General features: G+C 46.7%; 1 protein-coding gene across 7 annotated transcripts in view; it reads left to right on the top strand.

Annotated features, from left to right (window-relative positions):
* Positions 1–26,593, top strand: part of LOC140425375 (zinc finger protein 40-like) — a 324,458-nt gene that overhangs the window by 154,579 nt on the left and 143,286 nt on the right. For all 7 annotated transcript variants that reach the window (XM_072509579.1, XM_072509575.1, XM_072509576.1 and 4 more), the window contains one exon: positions 7,667–7,750. In XM_072509579.1, the coding sequence (XP_072365680.1) occupies positions 7,667–7,750 (84 nt within the window). The remainder of the gene's footprint in view (positions 1–7,666; positions 7,751–26,593) is intronic.

The following is a 26,593-nucleotide window of genomic DNA, read 5'->3' as shown; positions in this document are numbered from 1 at the left end:
GCTCGCGTTCATTAACAGAGGGATTGAATTTAAGAGCCATGAGGTAATGATGCAGCTGTACAAAACTTTGGTAAGGCCACATTTGGAGTACTGTGTACAGTTCTGGTCGCCTCATTTTAGGAAGGATGTGGAAGCTCTGGAAAAGGTGCAAGGAAGATTTACCAGGATGTTGCCTGGAATGGAGAGAAGGTCTTACGAGGAAAGGTTGAGGGTGCTAGGCCTTTTCTCATTAGAGCGGAGAAGGATGAGGGGCGACTTGATAGAGGTTTATAAGATGATCAGGGGAATAGATAGAGTAGACAGTCAGAGACTTTTTCCCCAGGTGGAACACACCATTACAAGGGGACATAAATTTAAGGTGAAAGGTGGAAGATATAGGAGGGATATCAGAGGTAGGTTCTTTACCCAGAGAGTAGTGGGGGCATGGAATGCACTGCCTGTGGAAGTAGTTGAGTCGGAAACATTAGGGACCTTCAAGCAGCTGTTGGATAGGTACATGGATTACGGGAAAATGATATAGTGTAGATTTATTTGTTCTTAAGGGCAGCACGGTAGCATTGTGGATAGCACAATTGCTTCACAGATCCATGGTCCCAGGTTCGATTCCAGCTTGGGTCATTGTCTGTGCGGAGTCTGCACGTCCTCCCCGTGTCTGCGTGGGTTTCCTCCGGGTGCTCCGGTTTCCTCCCACAGTCCAAAGATGTGCGGGTTAGGTGAATTGGCCAATGATAAATTGCCCTTAATGTCCAAATTGCCCTTGGTGTTGGGTGGAGGTGTTGAGTTTGGGTAGGGTGCTCTTTCCAAGAGCTGGTGCAGACTCGGGGGGCCGAATGGCCTCCTTCTGCACTGTAAATTCAATGATAATCTATGATTAATCTAGGACAAAGGTTCGGCACAACATCGTGGGCCGAAGGGCCTGTTCTGTGCTGTATTTTCTATGTTCTATGTTCTATGTTCTATGCACATTTGTGCCATGAGGTCTGTACAAACCCTCCGAAAGAGCACCCCATCTAGGCAAGCCCCCCCCACCTTTCTCCATAACCACGTAATCCACCTAACCTTTGGATACCAAAGGAGGACAATTGAGCATGGTAAGTCCTCCTAACCTACACAACTTTGGACTGTGGGAGGAAACTGGAGCACCTGGAGAAAACCCACACAGACACAGGGAGAATCTGCAAACTCCACACAGACTGTCATCAGCACGGTATGGTAGCACAGTGGTTAGCACTGTTGCTTTGCAGCACCAGGGACCCGGGTTCGATTCCAGGTTTGGGTCACTGTATGTGCGGAGTCTGCACATTCTCCCCGTGTCTGCGTGGGTTTCCTCTGGGTGCTCCAGTTTCCTCCCACAAATCCCGAAAGACTTGCTGGCTGTAAGGTGAATTGGACATTCTGAATTCTCCCCCAGTGTACCTGAACAGGCACCAGATGTGGCAACTGGGGGATTTTCACAGTAGCTTCATTGCAGTGTTAATGTAAGCCTACTTGTGACATTAATAAAGATTAGTAATAATATTATTATCAAAGGCCGGAATCGAACCTGGGTCCCAGGCGCTGTGAGACTCTAATGTGAGACTCTATTGTTGCTTTACTCTACTTCTGTATTTCAGAGTGTGTATTAGATTGATCATTGTAACCTGATACTCCAGCTCAGTTGACTACTGCAGAAAAATTCAAAGAGCTGCATCTTGTATTATAAGCCTATTGTACATCAGAGTGTCACATTGTGTTGGCTGGATGGGAGGAATCTACCATGTTTTCTGGTCAGGTTTTCATATTCTCTGAAATACAGTATGTTGTTTGGTTTGTGCATTCCAGCAGGTGACTAGATATGGGAGTTTAACTAGGTAAAAAATCATGGCCGTTGTTTCCCCTGAATATTTTAAAGAGCCATTTTGCTTTCCTAAATTGCTTTTTTCTATGTTTGGTGCTGATGTCACATATGTAGTGGATCTGCAGATAATGATTAATGACTTTTATCACTTGTATTTTTTTTAGAGGACCCCTTTTTTAAAAAGAAATCGTGCCTTCAAATTAGACTTTGCAGCTTTAATAAATTATTGTGATATTGATGTGATATCTCGTTCTCTGAGGAAGGATGTTCTTGCTCTTGAGGGAGTGCAGCGAAGGTTTACCAGACTGATTCCAGGGATGGCGGGACTGTCATATGAGGAGAGATTGACTAGGTTGGGATTGTTCTCGCTGGAGTTCAGAAGAATGAGGGGGGATCTCATTGAGACTTATAAAATTCTGACAGGACTAGACAGGGTAGATGCAGGGAAGATGTTACCAATGATGTGTGTGTAAAAGAACCAGGGGTCACAGCCTGAGGATTCAGGGTAAACCATTTTGGACAGAGATAAGGAGACATTTCTTCACAGAAAGAGTGGTGAGCCTGTGGAATTCATTACCACAGGAAGTAGTTGATGCTAAAACTGTGAATGTATTCAAGAGGCGGCTGGATATAGCACTTGGGGAGAATGGGACCAAAGGCTCTGGGGAGAAAGCAGGTTTAGGCTGTTGAGTTGGATGATCAGCCATGATCGTGATGAATGGCTGAGCAGGCTCGAAGGGCCAAAAGGCCTCCTCCTGCTCCTATCTTCTATGTATGTATGTAAGTATCTGTTGTCGTAATCGCCATTGGTTCTTCGAAATAAAGATGGCGGACTTCATGACTTGTCCTCGAGTGACTCAGCAGACCAATACTGCAGCCACTGATCTCTGAGCAGAGGGGTTAAGTGTTGCCCTCTGCTGGCTAGAGAAGGGCTCTTTAGCCAGGTGTGAATATTATCTCATAACCGTTCTAGCTCAATTGATTGACATATTGGTCTCCATATTCTAAACATCCAAAACACTGAACAAAGATCAGTGGGAACTGCTACACCAGTTACATGCAGTCCATATCAGTGCTTCATTGTGCATTGTAACATAAATGCAGTCACCTTTTAAACATTGCATCCTAAAAAATGGGTATTGTGCGATACTACTTGCATCAATTTAAACATTAGTACTAATAGTATCTTCTCTTTGTTTTCCTCTGTTACCTGTGAATAGGCAACCAAAGGACAAAACAAATGCTGCTTAACATTTTTACCTTTTTACAGGTGACAAGTGATCATTAACATGGAGTGTCAGCCTGCACTCTGGTGCTCAGTTTAATCGTGCCTTTGGTCAAAAGGTCAAGATTTCCAACACCATTCACAAATTTGAGCGCATATTCTCGGTCTGGATTTCCCAAACTGGGTTCTGTAGAACCCTGGGATTCTGTTAGATATATCCAGGTGTTCCATGGTAGGCCAGGCTGATGTATAGAATTTGAAAACTGCGATGACGCTGCTTGTCCAATCAGAGGATGGTTTCCCTCTGCATTGGCTGCTGGTTCGGTCACTAATAAGCTGTTGAGCAGCAAATACAGTGAGAAGCCAGATTTGATTGGACAAGCGAGAAAGTAAGTCCTGAAAGATCCAAGTTTGGGTGAGAGCAGGAAGAGAGCGGACGAAGGAACAAGGTAGGCAGTGGACATGGGAAGGGAGTGGGAAAGATGGGAAGGGAAGGGGGCAGCTATGGAGTGTGTGAGTTGGGCAGCCATGAGTTGGGAGGGGAAGTAGGAGTGTGTCCAATATTAATCTAATATTAAACAAATTTGTGAGCAAAAGAACCAGCATCATTCCTCCCAAACACTTAAGAACTTTGTCCAATAAGAGAACGTTTTAATTATAATAAATGTATACATATAAAATAGAAAATCCTTTTATAAATTTGTATGTTTGTAACTATTGCGCAAAACAATCCGTTTTCTTGTGGTTTAATGCTTCTGCATAATAAGAATGTATTTCTCAGGGGTTCAGTCAGTAATGTTGAGAGGTCAAAAGGGTTCTGCGGCTGTCAAGTTTGGGGAATTTTGATCTAGATTAACACATCGATACATTGAGGAAATCTTGTACTACTGGAACTCTTTTAAATCGTGTTCCCAACTGCCAATTCAAGGAGATCAAATAGTGAAGAGCAGGTTTCCCAGCCAGTATTCCTTCCATAACCAACATCAGTAAAACACAGGTCATATGGTTATTTAGCTAATTGCTGTTTGTGGAACCTTGCTGTGTCCAAACTGGCTGTCGTGTATTAGGGTTTCCAACCCTGTCGGGTTGGCCGGACGACCGCCGGAATCAGCATCCATCTCCTGGTGACCATTGAAAACTACACAAGAGATTTAGGACATACAAAATATTAATGGATGTGGATAGAGTAAATTAGTAGGTGGGGATGAGGGGCAACCGGAACTTTGGTCCCGGGGACCTGATGGCCTCTGGGAGTTCGCAGAGCACCAGTTTTATTTCCGGTAAAGACGGCAGTTACCAGAGCCAGGTTGAGCCATCTCTTGAAATTATTCTTTGCTAACAGTCTCGAAGATGTGTTGAACATCATACCAACAAAAAAGAAAGATGGTAGAAAGGGGAAAAATCAACCGTGGATATCTAAGGTGAGGGAGAGTATCAAATTGAAGGAAAAAACATACAAAGTGGCAAAAATTAGTGGAGACTAGGGGACTGGGAAGTCTTTAGGGGACAACAGAAAGCTACTAAAAAAGCCATAAAGAAGAGTAAGGTAGACTATGAAAGTAAACCGTCTCAGAACATAAAAGCAGATAGTAAAAGCTTCTACAAATATATAAGACAAAAAAGAGTGGAAGATGAGAAGGGAGATTTAATAATAGGAGACGGGGAAATGGCTGAGGAGCTGAACAGGTTTTTTGGGTCAGTCTTCACAGTGGAGGACACAAATAACATGCCAGTGACTGATGGAAATAAAGATATGATAGGTGAGGACCTTGAGATGATTGTAATCACTAAGGAGGCAGTATTGGGCAAGCTAATGGGGCTAAAGGTAGACAAGTCTCCTGGCCCTGATGGGATGCATCCCAGAGTGTTAAAAGAGATGGCTAGGGAAATTGTAAACGCACAAGTGATAATTTATCAACATTTACTAGACTCTGGGGTGCTCCCAGAGGATTGGAAAGTAGCAAACGTGACACCACTGTTTAAAAAAGGAGGTCGGCAGAAAGCGGGTAATTATAGGCTGGTAAGCTTAACTTCGGTTGTAGGGAAAATGCTGGAATCTATCATTGAGGAGGAAATAGCGGGGCACCTGGAGGGAAATGGTCCCATTGGGCAGACGCAGCATGGGTTCACAAAGGGTAGGTCTTGTCTGACTAATTTGGTAGAATTTTTTGAGGACGTTACCAGTGCAGTAGATAACTGGGAGCCAATGGATGTGGTATATCTGGATTTCCAGAAAGCTTTTGACAAGGTGCCACACAAAAGGTTGCTGCATAAACTAAAGATGCATGGCATTGAGGCTAAAGTGGTAGCATGGGTAGAGGATTGGTTAACTAACAGAAAGCAGAGAGTGGGGATAAATGGGTGTTTCTCTGGTTGGCAACCTGTAACTAGTGGGGTCCCTCAAGGATCAGTGTTGGGCCCGCAGTTGTTCACAATTTACATAGATGATTTGGAGTTGGGGACCAAGTGCAATGTGTCAAAGTTTGCAGACGACACTAAGATGAGTGTTAAAGCAAAAGGTGCAGTGGATACCGGAAGTCTGCAGAAGGATTTGGATAGGTTAGGTGAATGGGCTAGGGTCTGGCAGATGGAATTCAATGTTGCCAAGTGTGAGGCTATCCATTTTGGGAGGAATAACAGCAGAATGGATTATTATTTAAACGGTAAGATGTTAAAACATGCTGCTGTGCAGAGGGACCTGGGTGTGCTGGTGCACGAGTCGCAAAACGTTGGTGTGCAGGTGCAACAGGTGATTAAGAAGGTTAATCGAGTTTTGTCTTTCATTGCTAGAGGGATGGAGTTCAAGACTAGCGAGGTTATGCTGCAATTGTATAGGGTGTTGGTGAGGCCGCATCTGGAGTATTGTGTTCAGTTTTGGTCTCCTTACCTGAGAAAGGACATATTGGCACTGGAGGGAGTGCAGAGGAGATTCATTAGGTTGATCCCAGAGTTGAGGGGATTAGATTATGATGAGAGGTTGAGTAGACTGGGACTGTACTCATTGGAGTTTAGAAGGATGCGGGGGGGATCTTATTGAGACATATAAAATTATGAAGGGAATAGATAGGATAGATGCGGGCAGGTTGTTTCCACTGGTGGGTGAAAGCAGAACTAGGGGGCATAGCCTCAAAATAAGGGGAGGTAGATTTAGGACGGAGTGTAGGAGGAACTTCTTCACCCAAAGGGTTGTGAATCTCTGGAATTCCTTGCCCAGTGAAGCAGTTGAGGCTCCTTCTTTAAACGTTTTTAAGGAAAAGATAGATGCCTTTCTAAAGAATAAAGGGATTCGGAGAGTGGAGCTGAGTCCACAAAGATCAGCCATGATCTCATTAAATGGCGGAGCAGGCTCGAGGGGCCAGATGGCCTACTCCTGTTCCTTGTTCTTATTATTCAGTTTGGTAATCTTATTGTTTTAAGATACCTTCTTCCAGAAGCTTTGTGAGTTAAGGAACTGAACAAGTTTCATATCCATAACCAGCATATTGCAGTTTTTGTATGCTGAGGTTTTGGAATTATTGACAACTGAAATGCATCTTGATTGTTTTGTTTGATTTTTAAATATTATTTGCAACATTCAAAGCTTGACATCCGTTGTTATCAGAATGGATTCAGAGGCAACTGGGTATAAATTAGAACAATTTCTCCTCTGCTGCTGTGTACAGCTGACACTTGCTATTCATGTCTGTGCCCACTGCTCAAATAACCAGAGGAATTTAGAAGAGTGATTTTTGGCTGCTGTTGAAAACCCATTAATCTGTCTTAAAATGTGTAAACTGATTCTATTGAGAGTACATTTCATTTTAATGGCAATGGTCGTCTAGTAAAACAGCAGTTAATGCAGATCCAGAAGAGGAAAATTTTCCATGGTCAACATTCTTAAGTTTTTGAAAAGAGTGCACCATGGAAAGCCCTATGACATAGAGAACCTCAACTTTCAAAAATCACTTCGCAAAATTGAACACACAAAAGCTAATTATTAAATTCAAAGCTGTATGATTGCAGACTAATTTCTGGGAATGAAGAACAAATTTGTTGAAGGGCAAGGAGGACTGAATGGAAATTGGTCAAACTAGGAGAAACAGTTGATTCAAAAAATAAAGTGGATGAAATAAATGGACAGATAGAATTTAATGCAGCATGTGTAAATAAAAATGGGATAACTCGCCCAGTCTATGACTGATGTTAATTTGAAAGAGAACTAATAATAACTTTATTATAGTAACTTTCCAATGTGGCAGCAAAATTCACCGAATTAATACATGACGACCAGAACAAATGCATAGAATTGTGACAAAGAAGGGAAATAGACTAGATTAGTATCTTGACACAGATATAGTGGACTTACAGAATAAAGAGATGCCTTCTGAATCAATTGTCAAAACACAATTCATTGTTCCCCCACTCTGCACTCACTCCCCGTCCCTCCCTCTCCCCTGCCAACCAACATTTTAAGTCAAGAATTTAAGAAATACAGCTTGAGAAAAACCACTGTCAGTATGGAATTTTATCCATGTTGGTATTTGTCCTGCGCTTTATCAAGTGGTTGCAGAACTTCGTATAATTTATTGGAAATATTTATTAATGTTCATTGGTTTTATTTTCAGACAAAATTCAAGAAGCACAAAAAGAACTGCAAGTTCCAGAAGCTGCACAAAACAATTTTCAACTTCTTGAAGACACAAAAAAAGGTTGGTTTGAAATTAAAAATGTACTGTGCACTTTTTAACAATAATAATAATCTTTATTAGTGTCACAAGTAGGCTTACATTAACACTGCAGTGAAGCTACTGTGAAAATCCCTAGTCGCCACACTCCGGGGCCTGTTCAGGTATACTGAGGGAGAATTCAGAATGTCCAATTCACCTAACAAGCACATCTTTCGGGATTTGTGGGAGGGAACCGGAGCACCCGGAGGAAACCCTCGCAGACACGGGGAGAACGTGCAGACTCTGCACGGACAGTGAATCGACCCCGGGTCCCTGGCACTGTGAAGCAACAGTGCAAACCACTGTGCTACCGTGCCGCATTTAATGAGAACTTGGTGTGATTTCTTTTAATTGGTCATCTCTACTGTCTAAAAATTGAACACTTAATTTTTAAAATTCTTTTCAGTTAAAGGAAATGAAAGGAAAAGCATTTTTATGATCTTCAGTCAGGGGAAGGAGAAAAGATAATTGGTGTGATTTATCATCCTTAATTTTGAGGTCATCTTGGCTCATAAGTGATATTCCATACAAGTCTTCGGTCAGTTCCCTTAATTCATCAGCATCCATTGCTCCAATAACCTTGTATCTAATAGAAATTTAATGTTAATTAGCTGTGCTGGTTTAACTCTTCGAGTGCAGCATCCTTTGCTCTTCAGATGAACATGTGTTCACAGCATATTGGTTTCAAGGAGGGGCTGTAGAGCTATAATCAAATCTTCTTAGTCTTCAGTAGATTGAATAAGCCAAATTTAGTTTACAGTCTCCGTGAGAAGAGATTGCTGAATGGTCAGGAAGTAGACTCTGATTTCCTGAAGAATGCACATGTTAACTTATAACTGACCGTTAGCTTTCAAGCTTTGTTTAAGTTTAAACTGGCAGGTTGTCTCTGGTCAAGGCATTGCCTCGAGAATGTACCAGAGAATATCTGTCACGTATTTTGTTCAGTTGAAACAGATGCAATATGTATACAAGTTCTTTCTGTGTGCAAAGAACAAGACTCTTGTGTTAATATTTGTAGCTTCTAGCACGTGTAAGTGTGCCATGCTGCAAACCTGACTAATGAAATTTAATTGATTGCCAGGGTAATTCTCAGTACACGCAAGACTATTCAACAAATGTGTCCACCACGGAATCGCATCTGATATTGGACATTGTGTTTTGGGTTTTACAAGCACAGGTGGGATGGTACAGTTAGTACTATGCTTGTTGCGAACAGTCGGACTGGAAATAGGTTCCTTGCGGAAAGCATAAATAGAACTGTCAGAAGAACTTTAGTAATGACATTAATATTAGCGAACACTATTAATTAAGAGACTTTGTGTAATATGTTTAGTGGACAGTTCGTCTGCAAGTGCAACAATTTAACCAAACTCATGGGGAGGTTTAAGGAAACAACACACATTGTCCAGCAATTTGTGGCAATTCACATGTTGGGTATGCCTTCCTTGCCACAAATTACTAGCTCATTTATGCAATAATGTAAATTCAGATGCCAATGTTTCACCAAATTTTCTAACAGCTGAAGGGAAGTAATTGAGTGCAAAACTGTCCCAAATGCTAAAATTATCTTATAATTAGGGGGATGGATAGCATCTTTTGTAAACAGAATTGAGAGCCCCACTTGCTCTGTTGCCAACCTGGTGCCAGGGTGAAGGATATCGCAAATTGTCCTGAAAGAATATACAGGAGGAAGGGAAACAATCCAGTCACTGTGTCCATGTTGGTATCAACAGCTTAGGAAAAGATAGGCATGTGGTTCTGTTTGATGAGTACCAGTTGTTACAGATCACTTAGGGTTATTGTGAGAATTATTGTGGCAGCATGCACTTTAACATGTTGTATTGTGGAGCTATAGATAGTGATGGTGAAGCTTCATCTTTTAGTCTATCATATGGCTGACCAGTAGGCTCTCCCACTCTTCCTGTCATTGCCATGTGTTGGAAGGATTTTTAGTTTGATAATTAACCTGTTTGGTCATGTTATGAACGTATCTTCCTTGTCCATCAAGTCTTCAGATTGGTCTCAAACCCAGAGTTTCTAGCTTAGAGGCAGGGTGACTACTTACTGGGCCATGAGACTTCCAGAGTGCCATGAGCCAGGGGCTAAATTAGAAAAGCAGGTTTCAAGTAATTATAATCTTTGAATTATTACCTGAGCTACATGCAAATTGATGCAGGTATAAGTGAATTAAGGAGATGAACAAGTTGCTGAGGGGTTGGTATGAGCTTGAAGGATGCTTTTGGACTATTACTGGGCAGGAAGGAACTGGGACAGACTACCTGAACTGGACTGAAACTAGGCATCAAGCAGAAAGGGTAAAGAGGGTTCCCCGAGGACTTTAAACAAGTAAAAGGTGGGTGAGGACTCGAGTGAAAATGGTAGTATTAATAACTCTAAAACAAATGAAAAGCAAAAGAGTCATCATTAGAAAATGTCCATGTGGCATTACCAGTAAAGGACAAATTAAAAGCTATAAAGTAATTAAATCAAGAGGGAATTTTTTTTAAAGCATTCATGGATGCGGGTGTCGCTAGCTAGGCCAGAATGTATTGCCTATCCCTAATTGCCTTTGAGGTGGTGGTAGTGGTGATACATCCACAATGCTGTTATGGGGGGCATTCCAGGACTTTGACCCAGCAAAAGTGAAAAAAAACAGCGATATTTTCCCAAGTCAGGATGGTGAGTAATTTGGAGGAGAACTTCCAAATGGTGGTCTTCTCATGCATCTGCTGCCCTTGTCCTTCTAGTTGATAGAGTTTGTGGATTTGGAGGGTGCTGTCTAAGGAGCCTTGGTGAGTTCCTGTAATGCATCTTATCGATGGTTCACAGTGCTGCCGCTGTGTGTCGGTGGTGGAGGGAGTTTGTGGAAGGGGTGGCAATCAAGCAGGCTGCTTTGTCCCGGATAGTCATCGAGGTCCACACACAGAAAATCCCCTTCGCCAATCACGTCTGCACCACCTAAGTATTCTGATTCCATTTTCCAGCACTTGGCCCATAGCATTGAATGCCTTGGCATCGCAAGTGTACATCTTTATACTTCTTAAATGTTATGAGGGTCTCTGCCTCCAGCACCCTTCTAGCCTCCCACCTCCCTCTGAATGTTTTTTGTTACATCCTCACTAAAATTCATGCTCTTTCCCTTAAATCTATTCTCCCTGGTCATTGATCTCTCCACCAAGGGGAAAAGTTTCTTCCGGTCTATCTATGCCCCTCATTTTACACATCTCAATCATGTTCCTCCTCAGTCTCATCTGCTCAGAGGAAAATAGCCCCAGTCTATCCAGTTTCTCTTCATAGCTAAAACTCTCCAGCCCAGGCAACATCCTGGTAAATGTCCTCTATACACCCTTTCCAGTGCTATCACACCCTACCTATAATGTGGATTCCAGAATTGCATGCAATACTTTATCTGTGGCCTAACCAATGTTCTATACAGTTCCAGCATAGCCTCTCTGCTCTTAAACTCAATGCCTCGGCTAATAAAGTATCCCATATGCCTTCTTAACCACTATCTACCTGCCCTGCTACCTTAAGGGACAGGTGTACATACACACCAAGATCCCACTGATCCTCACAGCTTCCCAGCGTCCTGCCATTTATCATTTATTCCCTTGCCTTGTTTGCCCTGCCCAAGTGCATCACCTCACACTTATCCAGTTTGAATTCTCTTTGCCTCTGACCAGCCCTCCTGTAATCTAAACCTCACTATTTACCACCCCACCAATTTTCGTATCATATCAAACTTCCTGATCAACCCTCCTACATTCATGTCGAAATCATTTTATATAAACCGCAAACAGCAATGGCCCCAAGACTGATTCCTGTGGACCCCACTGAACACTGACCAGTCAGAAAAACACCCCCAAGAATCACCCTGCACCTCCTGTCACTCAGCCAATTCTGGATCCAATTTGTCAACTTTCACTGGATCCCTTGGGCTTTTAACTTTGTCTCAGTCTCCCATGTGGGACCTTATCAAAAGCTCTGTCTGTCCAAGTAGATTACGTCAAATACAATGCCCTCATCTAAACACCTGGTCCCATCTCATCAAAAATTCAGTCAAGTTGGTCAGACGTAACCTCCCCTTTCCGTCTCCAAATGCAAATTAATTTTGTGTCTCAGAATTGCTTCCAATAGTTTCCCTGCCACTGAGGTTAGACTCCAATCACTAGTGAACACCAACACAACACCAGCATCGCACCTACATCCTCTAGCTCCACACACACATTATCATTGTGATCCTTAATGGGCCCTTCTCTTTCCCTAGTTATTCTTTTACCCGTAATGTACTTGTAAAACAACTTGGGATTTTATTTTATTTTACCTGCCAGTATTCTTTCATGTCCCCTTTTTGCTCTCCTAATTTCATTTTTAAGTTCCCTCTTCCACATTCGATACGCCTCTCGGGCTTTTGCTGTTTTAAGCCCTCGATAGCTACCATAAGCCTCCCCTTTTCTCCTCATCCGATGCTGTATATCCCTTGATATCCAGGGTTCACTGAATTTGTTAGTCCCACCCTTTTTCTTGATTGGAACATGTTGGTCCTGTATTCTTTCTCTTTCCTTCTTGAATGAGTTCGATTGTTCAGTCACAGATTTACCTAAAAGTGTCAGTTCCCAGTCCACTCTTGCCAAATCATGTCTAATCTTATTCAATTCGGCCTTCCTCCTAGAACTTTGATTTCAGGCCCATCCTTGTCCTTCTCCATCACAGTCTTGAATCTAATGGAGTTATGATCGCTGTCTGCAAAATCTCCCACTAATACTTCATACTTCAACCATTTGCCTGGCTTTAGAACATAGAACATAGAACGATACAGCGCAGTACAGGCCCTTCGGCCCACGATGTTGCACCGAAACAAAAGCCATCTAACCTACACTATGCCATTATCACCCATATGCTTATCCAATAAACTTTTAAATGCCCTCAATGTTGGCGAGTTCACTACTGTTGCAGGTAGGGCATTCCACGGCATCACCACTCTTTGCGTAAAGAACCTACCTCTGACCTCTGTCCTATATCTATTACCCCTCAGTTTAAGGCTATGTCCCCTCGTGCTAACCATTTCCATCTGCGGGAGAAGGCTCCCACTGTCCACCCTATCTAACCCCCTGATCATTTTATATGCCTCTATTAAGTCTCCTCTTAACCTTCTTCTCTCTAATGAAAACAACCTCAAGTCCATCAGCCTTTCCTCATAAGATTTTCCCTCCATACCAGGCAACATCCTGGTAAATCTCCTCTGCACCCGCTCCAAAGCTTCCACGTCCTTCCTATAATGCGGTGACCAGAACTTTACGCAATACTCCAAATGCGGCCGTACCAGAGTTTTGTACAGCTGCAACATGACCTCATGACTCCGGAACTCAATCCTTCTACCAATAAAGGCCAACACTCCATAGGCCTTCTTCACAACCCTATCAACCTGGGTGGCAACTTTCAGGGATCTATGTACATGGACACCTAGATCCCTCTGCTCATCCACACTTCCAAGAACTTTACCATTAGCCAAATATTCCGCATTCCTGTTATTCCTTCCAAAGTGAATCACCTCACACTTCTCTACATTAAATTCCATTTGCCACCTCTCAGCCCAGCTCTGCAGCTTATATATGTCCCTCTGTAACCTGCTACATCCTTCCGCACTGTCGACAACACCACCGACTTTAGTGTCGTCTGCAAATTTACTCACCCACCCTTCTGCGCCCTCCTCTAGGTCATTGATAAAAATGACAAACAGCAACGGCCCCAGAACAGATCCTTGTGGTACTCCACTTGTAACTGAACTCCATTCTGAACATTTCCCATCAACCACCACCCTCTGTCTTCTTTCAGCTAGCCAATTTCTGATCCACATCTCTAAATCACCCTCAATCCCCAGCCTCCGTATTTTCTGCAATAGCCTACCGTGGGGAACCTTATCAAACGCTTTACTGAAATCCATATACACCACATCAACTGCTCTACCCTCGTCTACCTGTTCAGTCACCTTCTCAAAGAACTCGATAAGGTTTGTGAGGCATGACCTACCCTTCACAAAGCCATGCTGACTATCCCTAATCATATTATTCCTATCTAGATGATTATAAATCTTGTCTCTTATAATCCCCTCCAAGACTTTATCCACAACAGACGTGAGGCTCACCGGTCTATAGTTGCCGGGGTTGTCTCTACTCCCCTTCTTGAACAAAGGGACCACATTTGCTATCCTCCAGTCCTCTGGCACTATTCTTGTAGCCAATGATGACATAAAAATCAAAGCCAAAGGCCCAGCAATCTCTTCCCTGGCTTCCCAGAGAATCCTAGGATAAATCCCATCAGGCCCCGGGGACTTATCTATTTTCAGCCTGTCCAGAATTACCAACACCTCTTCTCTACGTACCTCAATGCCATCTATTCTAATAGCCTGGGTCTCAGCATTCTCCTCCACAACATTATCTTTTTCCTGAGTGAATACTGACGAAAAATATTCATTTAGTATCTCGCCTATCTCTTCAGACTCCACACACAACTTCCCATCCCTATCCTTGACTGGCCCTACTCTTACCCTAGTCATTCTTTTATTCCTGACATACCTATAGAAAGCTTTTGGGTTTTCCTTGATCCTACCTGCCAAATACGTCTCATGTCCCCTCCTTGCTCGTCTTAGCTCTCTCTTTAGATCCTTCCTCGCTACCTTGTAACTATCAAGCGCCCCAACTGAAACTTCACTCCTCATCTTCACATAGGCCTCCTCCTTCCTCTTAACAAGAGATTCCACTTCTTTGGTAAACCACGGTTCCCTCGCTCGACGCCTTCCTCCCTGCCTGACCGGTACGTACTTATCAAGAACACGCAGTAGCTGCTCCTTAAACAAGCGCCACATATCCAGTGTGCCCAACACTTGCAGCCTACTTCTCCAACCGATCCTCCCCAAGTCATGTCTAATGGCATCATAATTGCCCTTCCCCCAGCTATAACTCTTGCCCTGCGAGGTATACTTATCCCTTTCCATCACTAACGTAAACGTCACCGAATTGTGGTCACTGTCCCCAAAGTGCTCACCTACTTCCAAATCTAACACCTGGCCTGGTTCATTACCCAAAACCAAATCCAATGTGGCCTCTCCTCTTGTTGGCCTGTCAACATATTGTGTCAGGAAACCCTCCTGCACACATTGTACAAAAAACGACCCATCTAATGTACTCGAACTATATCTTTTCCAGTCAACATTTGGAAAGTTAAAGTCTCCCATAATAACTACCCTGTTACTTTCGCTCTTATCCAGAATCATCTTCGCCATCCTTTCCTCTACATCCCTAGAACTATTTGGAGGCCTATAGAAAACTCCCAACAGGGTGACCTCTCCTTTCCTGTTTCTAACCTCAGCCCATGCTACCTCGGAAGAAGAGTCCCCATCTAGCATCCTCTCCGCCACCGTAATACTGTTTTTGACTAGCAACGCCACACCTCCCCCTCTTTTGCCTCCTTCTCTGAGCTTACTAAAACACCTAAACCCCGGAACCTGCAACAACCATTCCTGTCCCTGCTCTATCCATGTCTCCGAAATGGCCACAACATCGAAGTCCCAGGTACCAACCCATGCTGCCAGTTCCCCTACCTTATTTCGTATACTCCTGGCATTGAAGTAGACACACTTCAAACCACCTACCTGAACCCTGGCCCCCTCCTGCGAAGTCAAATCTGTGCTCCTGACCTCTATACTCTCATTCTCTCGTACCCTAAAACTACAATCCAGGTCCCCATGCCCCTGCTGCATTAGTTTAAACCCCCCCCCCCCCCCCCCCCCCCAAAGAGCACTAGCAAATCTCCCCCCCCCAGGATATTTGTGCCCCTCTGGTTCAGATGTAGACCATCCCTTTGTCTTTGGGACAACATGGCTTTGTTACCTAAAATTAAGTCCAGGGCTACCCCCTCTCTTGTAGGACCTCCTATGTACTGGCTTAAAAAAAGTGTTCCTGAATGCATTTTATGAACTTGCTCCATCTAAACCTTTCACACTATGACTACCTCAGTTAATGTTGGGCAAGTTGAAATCCCCCACTTTTACTACCCTATCACTTTTATACCTTTCTGATGTTTGCCTACATATCTGGTTCAGCACAGGGCTAAATCGCTGGCTTTGAAAGCAGACCAAGGCAGGCCAGCAGCACGGTTCAATTCTCGTACCAGCCTCCCCGAACAGGCGCCGGAATGTGGCGACTAGGGGCTTTGCACAGTAACTTCATTTGAAGCCTACTTGTGCCAATAAGCGATTTTCATTTCATTCATTTCTACTTCTTTTGGACTGTTTGGGGGGGAGCGCTATAGAACACTCAGCAATGTGATTGCTCATTTTTGGATTTTATGTTGAACCCATAACAGCTTCATTTGAAGAGTTCTGAGATGTCGTCCCTCCTTACTGGTGTAATTGATTCCCTAATCAAAATTGCTACACCCCCTCCTCTTTTACCTCCTTCCCTGTCTCACCTGAAGATCCTATATCCAGGAGTGTTGAGCTGTCAACCTGGCCCCTCTCTCAACCATGTGTCAGTGATAGCACTTACATCATACCCCCATGTTTTAATTTGTGCCCTCAACTCCTAGAATTTTCATAGAAAAAATCATCTGCCTTGTTCGCCAGACTCTTGCATTAAAATAAATACTATCCAATCTTGCCAACTCCCTTGTGACTTAACTGGTCTAGAAATGCTATGCCTTTCTGACTCACTTGCTGTCTCTTCTAATTTTGGCTATGCATCTCTGCCGGCTGAATGTTTTTCTCTCAGGGAATTAGTTTAAACCCTTTACAACAGCATTAGCAAACCTCCTGTCTGCCCTGTCCAGGTCCCAACGTCCCCAGAATGGTCCCAATGCCCCAGAAATCTAAGGCCCTCCTTCCCTGCACCATTTCCCCAGCCACGCATCATCTGGTCTAACCTCCTATTTATATACTGACTAGCCTGTAGCACCAGAAGTAATCTAGATATTACTACCTTCTGAGTCGTGTATTTTAACTTACTTCCTAGCTCCCTAAATTCTGCTTGCAGGACCTCATCCATTTATGCCTATATTCTCAGTACCTATGTGTACCACGATATCTGTCTGTATGCCCTCCCACTTCAGTATGCCCTGTAGCTGTTGAGTGACATCCCTGACCCTGTCCCAGCTAGCTATGAACAGAGGCAGTTATTTGCAACTTCTCATCTCCAATCTGGTGCTAATGGCGTAAAGGTTAAATGGCCCAGTTTAGTCAACCTGAAACTGGCATCACCATGAACAAAATGAAACCTGCTTCCTATTAAACAACTCCAGATTCTAGCCCTTGAAAATACATAATTTCTCCAACATCAAGGAGATGTGGTTGGTATGTCACATGACCTCGCCCAAGCTATCCACAGAAGGTAATCCATAGAATTCTCACCTAGTGGAAGTCTCCTTTCTGGAAAGACAACTCACCCTACAACATGCAAACCCCCCTCTGAAGAAATGTTCAGTTCGACTTTTTCTTCTGGATTTGTGTAAAACCATAACTTGTATTCTTACCATGGTCTTCCCCTGAGCACCCTTTCTTTCCCTTATCAACCTTTGTATTGTAAGAGTGCAAAAAGCCTCCACAGCCCCACCAGAAAAGGTCACTGTAGAGACATGTAGAAAACCTCAGAAGGGTATTATTTAAAATTCTGGATGACCAAGGGTGGAAGCCCTGCCTATTGGGAAAACCCTCTTGAGGCGGGGGGAGGCATCGTAGCAGCCGTGGATGCTGCCTTTCCTGCCTACGACTCTTTAGGCCATGGAGTCCAATGGGCCCCTGGCTGTGGCGTGGCATGAAGTGGGATTTCTCCCTGTGTGGTGCAGGGACCACCCGGCCCCCTCTATAGGGGACTTAATTATGCAATTAAGTCAATCTATACCGAGCTCACCTTGTGCCCAGCGCTTGAAAACTTCCCCAGCAACAGGACTACATTTGGGATCCTCTAATGCGACTCCATTATTTTACATACTCCTCCCGCCTACCAAAACCAGGTATAATTCATGCCAGAGGGTCATTGCGCCAATGAAAGAGGTAATTTGACTCGAGTCCATGTCCATAGAATCTCTAGTGCAGAAGGAGGCTGTTCGGCCCATCAAGCCTGCAACAGTCCTCCGAAAGAGCACTCTACCCTAGGCTCACTCCCCCTATCTCCATCCTCCTGTGCATTGGACTGTGGGAGGAATCGGAACTCCAGGAGAAAACGCAAGCAGACACTGGGGGAATGTGCAAACTCCACACACTGTCACTCAAGGCTGGAATCGAACCTGGGTCTCTGGTACTGTGAGGCAGCAGTGCTAACCACTGTGCTACCGTGCCGCTCAGTGCATGCTAACTTTGTGCGAATATGTCCAAGTCCCTGAATATCCGCATTTAGAAGTTCAAAACCTTTTAAGCAATACTTTTCCATTCTTGCTGCCAATGTGAATAACCTCACTTTCCCACATTATATCCTATCTGCCAACTTGTTACCTACTCACTTAATCTTTCTCCTTGTAGACTTATACTGTCCCCCTGACAGCTTACATTCCCACATAGCTTTTTATTGTCAACAAGCTTAAGATATTTTCTTCAGCAAAATCATATTAATCAGTAAATAACTGAATTTCCAGAACTATCCTTCTGGCATTCCACCAGTCGCAGCCTGCCAACGTGAAAATGCTTCACTTCTCCTGATGCCTTGCTTCCTGTTACCAATTCTTTCATCCATACTAATATGTTACCTCAAACTGCATGAGACCAGGCTTGATTTTCCTGGAAATTAGCAAAGACCAGAAGAAATAGTATCAGGAGTAGGCCATTCATTGTTTCAAGCCCACTTCGCCATTTAATAAGATAACTTTCATGTTGAGGTACCCTCAATAATGATGCTTAGAGATTAAACTGTAAAGAAGGCTTTATTAGGCTAATAACTATGCTACAGATTTGGACGAGAGCTGACTGCTATACAGACCATGAGGCAGGCCTTTATGTATGGCTCCCAGATGGGCGGAGCCAGAGGCGGAGTCCCCAGGGTTCCAAGCCTGGTCTTAAAGGGGACATCACCTTACATGATGATAAGGCAGTAACCGTTCATCACATTCACCCCCTGTTTAAAAAGGAGTCCGGCGGGGGTGAAGTGCCATCATAGGTCCATCCGTCTCGGCGGCCGGATCGTCCTCCTCGATCTCCTCAGTTCGGGCGGTGGTGCGGCGGGCACGGACGTCCCAGTTGAGGGCACATCCGGGAGCACAGCGGTCGGAGCTTTGATCCGGGTCGGGGCAGAGGAACTAGGCAGGGCCGGGGATAGTGGAGCTGGGGCAGAGGAACTAGGCAGGGCCGGGGGTAGCGGAGCCGGCGCCGGCGGGGTGTGTAAAGGGGGGGCGCACGGTAGGAGCTCACTAACGGGTGGTAGGGCCGGAAGGGGGTGTGTTGTCGGGGGCGACGGGTCCTGCAGGGGAGTGGCGCGGGAAGGGGCGTCTGTGGTGGAGGATCCAGCGGGCGCCAGATCCCGGAGGGAAACCGTATCTTGCCTGCCGTCGGAGTACTCCACGTAGGCGTAACTGGGGTTGGCGTGGAGCAGTCTGACCTTTTCAACTAGGGGGTCCGTTTTATGGCTCCTCGCGTGCCTCCGGAGAAAAACAGGTCCCGGAGCCGTCAGCCAAGGTGGAAGCGAGACCCCGGAGGTAGACTTCCTGGGGAAGCGAAACAATCGCTCATGAGGGGTCTCATTTGTGGCCGTGCAGAGGAGTGACCTAATGGAGTGTAGGGCATCGGGTAGGACCTCCTGCCAGCGGGTGGTTGGGAGATTTCTCGACAGCAGGGCCAGAAGGACAGCCTTCCACACGGTTGCGTTCTCCCTCTCCACCTGCCCGTTTCCCCGTGGGTTATAGCTGGTTGTTCTGCTCGAGGCGATGCCTTTGCTGAGCAGATACTGACGCAGTTCATCGCTCATGAACGATGTACCCCGGTCGCTGTGGATATAAGCAGGGAAACCGAACAGGGTGAAGATGCTGTGCAGTGCCCCTAATCACCGTGGCTGAGGTCATGTCGGTGCAGGGAATGGCGAATGGGAAACGGGAGAACTCATCGATCACGGTGAGGAAATAGGCATAACTGTTGGTGGACGGGAGGGGCCCCTTGAAGTCCACGCTCAGTCGCTCAAAGGGGCCCGAGGCCTTCACGAGCCGAACCTTGTCTGGCCGATAGAAATGCGGTTTGCACTCCGCACAGACCTGGCAGGCCCTGACCATGGCCTTGACCTCCTTGGTTGAGTAAGGTAGGTTGCGGGACTTGATGAAATGGACGAGCCGGGTAACCCCCGGGTGGCAGAGGTCATTGTGGATGGCTTGCAGGCGGTCCTCCTGCGCGTTGGCGCATGTGCCGCGGGACAGGGCATCTGGGGGCTCGTTGAGCTCCCCTGGATGATACTTGATATCGTACGAGTAGGTGGAGAGTTCGATCCTCCACCTCAAAATTTTATAGTTCTTTATTTTGCCCCGTTGCGTGTTATCGAACATATAGGCGACCGACCGTTGGTTGGTGACGAGGGTAAACCTCCTACCGGCGAGGTAGTGTCTCCAGCGCCGCACAGCCTCCACAATGGCTTGTGCCTCCTTTTCGACTGCAGAGTGTCGAATCTCGGAGGCGGTGAGGGTTCGGGAGAAGAACGCTACTGGTCTGCCTCCTTGATTGAGGGTAGCAGCCAGGGCGATGTCTGATGCATCGCTCTCTACCTGGAAAGGGATGGTTTCGTCCACCGCGTGCATGGCGGCCTTGATGTGGTTGAAGGCCAATTGGGCCTCAGCCGAGAGGGGAAAAGTGGTGGTCTTTAGGAGTGGGCGGGCTTTGTCCGCATACTTGGGGACCCACTGGGCGTAATAGGAGAAAAGCCCCAAGCACCGTTTGAGGGCCTTGAGGCTGCGGGGGAGAGGGAGTTCCTTAAGGGGGCGCATGCGGTCGGGGTCGGGACCTAGGACCCCGTCTTCCACGACATAGCCGAGGATGGCCAGCCAGGTGGTGTGGAAAGCGCATTTGCCCTCGTTATAGGTCAGGTTAAGGGCTCGGGCGGTCTGGAGGAACTTTTTGAGGTTAGCGTCATGGTCCTGCTGATCATGGCCGCAGATGGTGACATTGTCCAAGTACGGGTATGTAGCCCGCAAACCGTACTGGTCCACCATTTGTTCCATCGCCCTTTGAAAGACGGAGACCCCATTTGTGACACCAAAAGGGACCCTGAGGAAGTGGAAGAGCCGGCCGGCTGCTTCGAAGGCAGTATAGAGGCGGTCTTTTGGTCGGATGGGGAGCTGGTGGTAGGCAGATTTGAGGTCGACCGTGGAAAAGACTCGGTATTGGGCGATCCGATTTACCATTTCCGCGATGCGAGGAAGGGGGTACGCATCAAGCTGCGTGAATCGGTTTATGGTCTGGCTATAATCCACGACCATCCGTTTCTTCTCCCCGGACCGGACTACCACCACTTGCGCTCTCCAAGGGCTGTTGCTAGCCTCGATGACCCCCTCTCCCAGTAAACGCTGGACCTCTGACTTGATAAAAGCCATATCTTGGGCACTGTAGTGCAGGCTCCTGGTGGCGACGGGCTTACAGTCAGGAGTGAGGTTAGCGAATAGCGAGGGGGGTGCGACTTTCAGTGTCGCAAGGCAGCACACCGTAAGGGGGGGCAAGGGTCCGCCGAACTTCAGTGTCAGGCTTCAGTGGCTGCACTGGAAATCCAGTCCGAGCAGCAGGGGGGCACAGAGGTGAGGGAGGATATAAAATTTGAAACGGGTGTATTTGGCACCCTGGATCGAGAGATCCGCAATACAGTACCCCGTGATTTGTACCGAGTGGGACCCAGATGCGAGGGCTATGGTTTGGGAGGTGGGATGGGTGAGTAGGGAGCAGCGCCTTACCGTTTCAGGATGGATAAAGCTCTCCGTGCTCCCGGAGTCGAAGAGGCATGCAGTGTCGTGCCCGTTGACCTGGACCTGCATCATGGAGTCCTGCAGGTGTTTTGGCCGAGTTTGATCGAGTGTGATCCCACCCAGTCGCGGGTAGTCGGAGTCGTAAAATGGCCGCTGCCGTTGGTCGCACGTGTCGGGTCGAGAAGATGGCCGCTCCCATGATTCGCACGAGGCTGATGACGCGTCAGAAGAGGACGTGTCGGGTCGGTGCGCAGCAGCATTGCGAGGCCTGCGGGCCTGGGAGCCCGATTTTCGGGCCGGCTGTTCTTTGTTTTTCTGGCCCCTGGGTCTGGTCAGGCAGACCCTCGCAAAGTGCCCTTTCTTCCCGCAGTCGCTGCAGATAGCGGAGCGGGCTGGGCAGCGTGGACGTGGGTGCTGGCCCTGCCCGCAGAAGTAGCAAGGTGTGCCCCCATGGTGAGCGGGTCGCCGCGTGGCGCAGGCCTGTAATACGGGCGAGTCTGAGGATGTCCGGGGGGGTCTGGCAGAGTCCGCGGGGTACGTACCCAAGTTGTGTCGGGCCACCTCCAGCGAGGAGGCGAGCGTTAGCGTCTCCTGGAGGTCTTTTGCCCCGTTTTCGAGCAGCCGCTGCCGGATGTAGGTCGAGCGGATGCCGGACACGAAAGAATCTCTGATGTGCAGGTTCATATGGACTTCCCCTGTCACATCCTGATTGTCACAGTCCCTGGCCAGCGCGGTGAGTTTCTCAACAAACTCGTCGAGCGATTCCCCCGAGCGCTGCCGGCAGGTAGAGAGCAGATGCCGGGCGTGCACCTTATTGACGGGTTTGACAAACCGCTTGCGGAGCAACTCAATCGCTTCCTCATAAGTCGTCGCCTTTTCGAGCGTGGCGGAGATTCTGTGACTCACTCGGGCGTGGAGTAGACGCAGCTTGCGTGGCCCCAGGATGGGAGTCTCTGCGGAGTCCAGGTAGGCCTCGAAGCACCGCAGCCAGTATTTAAAAATGTCCTTTGCCTCCGGCGTTCGTGCTTCCAGGTTGAGCTTCTCTGGTTTTAGGCCTGCGTCCATCCTGAATCTAATTTAGCCTAATAAATTGAGGTACCCTCAATAATGATGCTTAGAGATTAAACTGTAAAGAAGGTTTTATTAGGCTAATAACTATGCTACAGATTTGGACGAGAGCTGACTGCTATACAGACCATGAGGCAGCCCAGATGGGCGGAGCCAGAGGCGGAGTCCCCAGGGTTCCAAGCCTGGTCTTAAAGGGGACATCACCTTACATGATGATAAGGCAGTAACCGTTCATCACACATGTCTTAACTCCATAACCCTTAATTCCCTTACTGATTAAAAAGCTATCGATCTCAGCCTTGTAAATGTTCACAGATTTGGCCTCCACAGCTTCCTGGGGTAAAGAATTCCAAAGATTCAGCACTCCTTGAGAGAAGAAATTCTTTCTCGAATCCATCTTAAATGATCACCCTCTTATTATGCGACTGTGCTCTCTGATCCTATGAGTGGAAACATCCTCTCGACATGTACCCTGTCTAACCCCCTAATAATCAAATTATATCACCTCTCATTCTTTTGAAATCCACGGAGTACAGACCCAACCTGTCCAATCTTTCTTCGTATAGCAGCCCTTCCATACCCAGGATCATCCTAGTAAACTTCCTCTGTACTGCCTCCAATGATAATATGGTGGAGAAGGTAGTCAAGAAGGCATACAGCATGCTTGCCTTTATCGGCCGAGGCATTGAGTTTAAAAACTGACAAGTCACGTTGCAGCTTTATAGAACCTTGGTTAGGCCGCACTTGGAATACAGTGTTCAATTCTGGTCGCCACACGACCAGAAGGAGTGGAGGCTTTGCAGATGGTACAGAAAAGATGTTGCCTGGTATGGAGGGCATTATCTATGAGGAGAGGTTGGAGAAACTTGGTTTGTTCTCACTGGAATGACGAAGGTTGAGGGACGACCTGATAGAAGTTTACAAGTTTGAGAGGCATGGACAGAGTGGATAGTCAGAAGCTTTTTCCCAGGGTGGAAGAGTCAATTACTAGGGGGCATAAGTTTAAGGTGCGAGGGTAAAGTTTAAAGGAGATGTACGAGGTAAGATCTTTTACACAGAGTAGTGGGAGCCTGGAGCCAGCTGCTGGAGGAGGTGGTGGAAGCAGATACGATAGTAATTTTTAAGGGGCGCCTTGACAAATACATGAATAGGATGGGAATAGAGGGATATCATCCCCGGAAGGGTAGAAGTTTTTAGTTCAGATGGGTAGCATGCTCCGTGCAGGCTAGGAGGGCAGAATGTTCCTGTGCTGTAATTTTCTTTGTTCTTTGTTGTAATATATCTTTCCTTAAATAAAGGGACCTATATTGTACACCGTGCTCTAAATGTGGCCTCATTCATACTCGATGATGGGCAGGAAAAGCCGCGCTAAGCCCACCGAAAGCAATGGTGGCTTTTCCATCCATATAGTGTGGCACTCGGTGCCAAATCTTTTCATCTACTGGTTCCACGGTGTATTGCTGGTGGGGTGGCCTCTGAAACATCCACCCCATCACCACCTCAGTGCTGCAGTCATTGGGGTACTACATTTAGAGGCCACCCCAGTGCACACCAGCCACCCCCCCCCCCCCCCCCCCCCCCCCCCCCAAGGCTTTTGGACAGTCAACAACCCAGCATAAGAGGCGGATGCAGTGGTGGTAAATGCTAATGCCCTGCGGAAGAGGACAGCCATTCGGTGAAAAAAGAGGATGAATGATCTCTGTTCTGTCAGGTTAAGTTCCATTTCTCATCATTCTCAACTCGCACTCAAACACCCATCACAAATGGAATCTTACTCACTGCCAGCTCAAAGGACACCACCGCTTGCTCTCCCTTGCACATCTTCATTTCACCTGTGGGTTGTGTCCTCATCACCTTATTGGTCCCACTCACCATCCACACCTGCCAGGCATCCTTGTAGTCTGCACTGGCATACATCCTGGGCTTACAGTCTCTCCATCTGTCCTTGTGCATGAAAAGTTGGTTCACAACAAGAGTGAGACATCCCAAACAGACAGAGGGATGCCAGAGATGAAGGTCCTCACCAATTTTGAGGGATGCCAGAGAGGATGTTGACCGCTCTTGTGCTGATGGTGAAGCCGGCGGCATAAACCAAGTGAGGATCCAGCAGTGCATCATCCATCAGACAAAAATGCTGTGAGTCATGTCTCTGGATTCGAAATGTCCCTGATGCACTCATGACCTCTCTGGCATAGGCACATCTGGGAAGCAGCACAGGGAGTCCACCAGCACGGTCTTTGACTCCAGCCCTGAGAACACTGCAGAAGAGGAATTCACAGACCACAACACTGAAGACCCGTCACAGCGCTCGCCCACACCCTTCACCAGTGCAGAGAGGCACACTTAGTATGTGAAAAGCCCCGAGTCGCCACATTCCGCACTTCTGTGGAACCTCGTTTTAGAGCAGCCTCGGGGGTCACAATCTGATGAACGCATCATGCTTCCAGACCCTAAGCAGGAGGAGGCAGGGCCATCTCACAATGGCGGCATTCTGGAGGATTGCTGGAGGCCAGGAATCTGCTGAGTCCCAGTCAAAGCCTTTATACTTGGTCATACCTCATTTGCTGGAGCTCCAAAGGCAAATTCTGGAAAATCAGGAAATGATGTTTGGTACACTACTCGAGTTTTGAAAGCTGCATGGAGGAGTCCGTCCTCCTTGCGTCTGAGGTGATTGTGCTGACACTCCATTGGAACAAGGTCAACACAGCGAGGGTGACGGCTGCTGGTGAGAGCTTGGTCAAAGGCCATTTTCCGGGACTGCATCAAGGCATGCACTCCATGGTGTAGGCACTTGCTGGTATCCATGAGTGCCAATGCTAGAGGATGGTGGGCTTCTTGAGCTCACACCAGTTGCCCCTGTTGCTAACTTTAGCCTTAGATTAATTGCTCTGTTCTATCACCTTTGCTCTTGAGTCGGCAGGTATCTTTCTGATACCGCCACGTGGTTCAAGTCCGAGTAATGATCAATAATCCAACACACGGCTAGTAAGAGTTAAATCAACGCACTTCCTACAACTAACAGGCCAATACTTAACTTGGAAATGGCCCACCAGGTCAGGGAAACAAATGGCCTTTCGTTCGGGTTCTGAGCCTGCGGGATTCGAAGCTGGTACAGATTGATAGCTAGGAACGCCTATCTCGTAGCGAGCGTTGAAGTAGGACTTACGATTTGAGCGGCTGTTGAAGAGTGCAGAAGGCTAGCAGAAGGGTGCGGAAGGGTGGCAGAAGGGGCGATTTGAACTTGGACTCTATTCTTATAGTCCCCAGGGGCTTCCCGCCTTTCGGGGCGGACCCTGTACCTGGTTCCAAGTGATTGGACTTTGTCCCAATCACTTGGTTCGATATTCTCCAATGCTGGAGCGATTACTTGATCGATGGGCGGTCTTGGGGTGATCGTCCACCTCCCTTTGTGTAGGCTCCTGTTGGCGTCGAAGAGTCTGTGTTGGCTTTGTGTGTCTAAATTGTTGCACATTGTTCCTGGGAATTGCTCATTAGTATTCAGATGGCTGGTGTTTTGTTGTGCTGATGGCTACAGGTATCGATCTTGTCTGGCCTTCCTAGAGGTGAATACACAGTTTACCTGTAGCTGCTTGTTTTAGTTCTGTTGGCTGATTTTCCCATCAGTCTTTTCCGTTCGCCATTTTAAATCGGGGTTAGCCATTCTAAATCGGGAGTTAGCCATTTTAACTGGCTACACCCCTCATCCCAAAGTAGAAGCCGGGGGCCCTCGGGCACCCATAGGGAGGAGAATCAGCTGGTGCACACCTTGGAGCCAACCACGCAGGTGATTCCGGAAGTGTTCCGCCCATCGGAATCCACACTTCCTTTGACTGTTTCAGCTCC

The sequence above is a fragment of the Scyliorhinus torazame genome, chromosome 6 (genome assembly GCF_047496885.1).
Source record: "Scyliorhinus torazame isolate Kashiwa2021f chromosome 6, sScyTor2.1, whole genome shotgun sequence".
Lineage (NCBI taxonomy): Eukaryota > Metazoa > Chordata > Chondrichthyes > Carcharhiniformes > Scyliorhinidae > Scyliorhinus > Scyliorhinus torazame.
The sequence above is the reverse complement of the archived record's forward strand: the minus strand, read 5'-3'. Positions and strand labels throughout refer to the sequence as shown.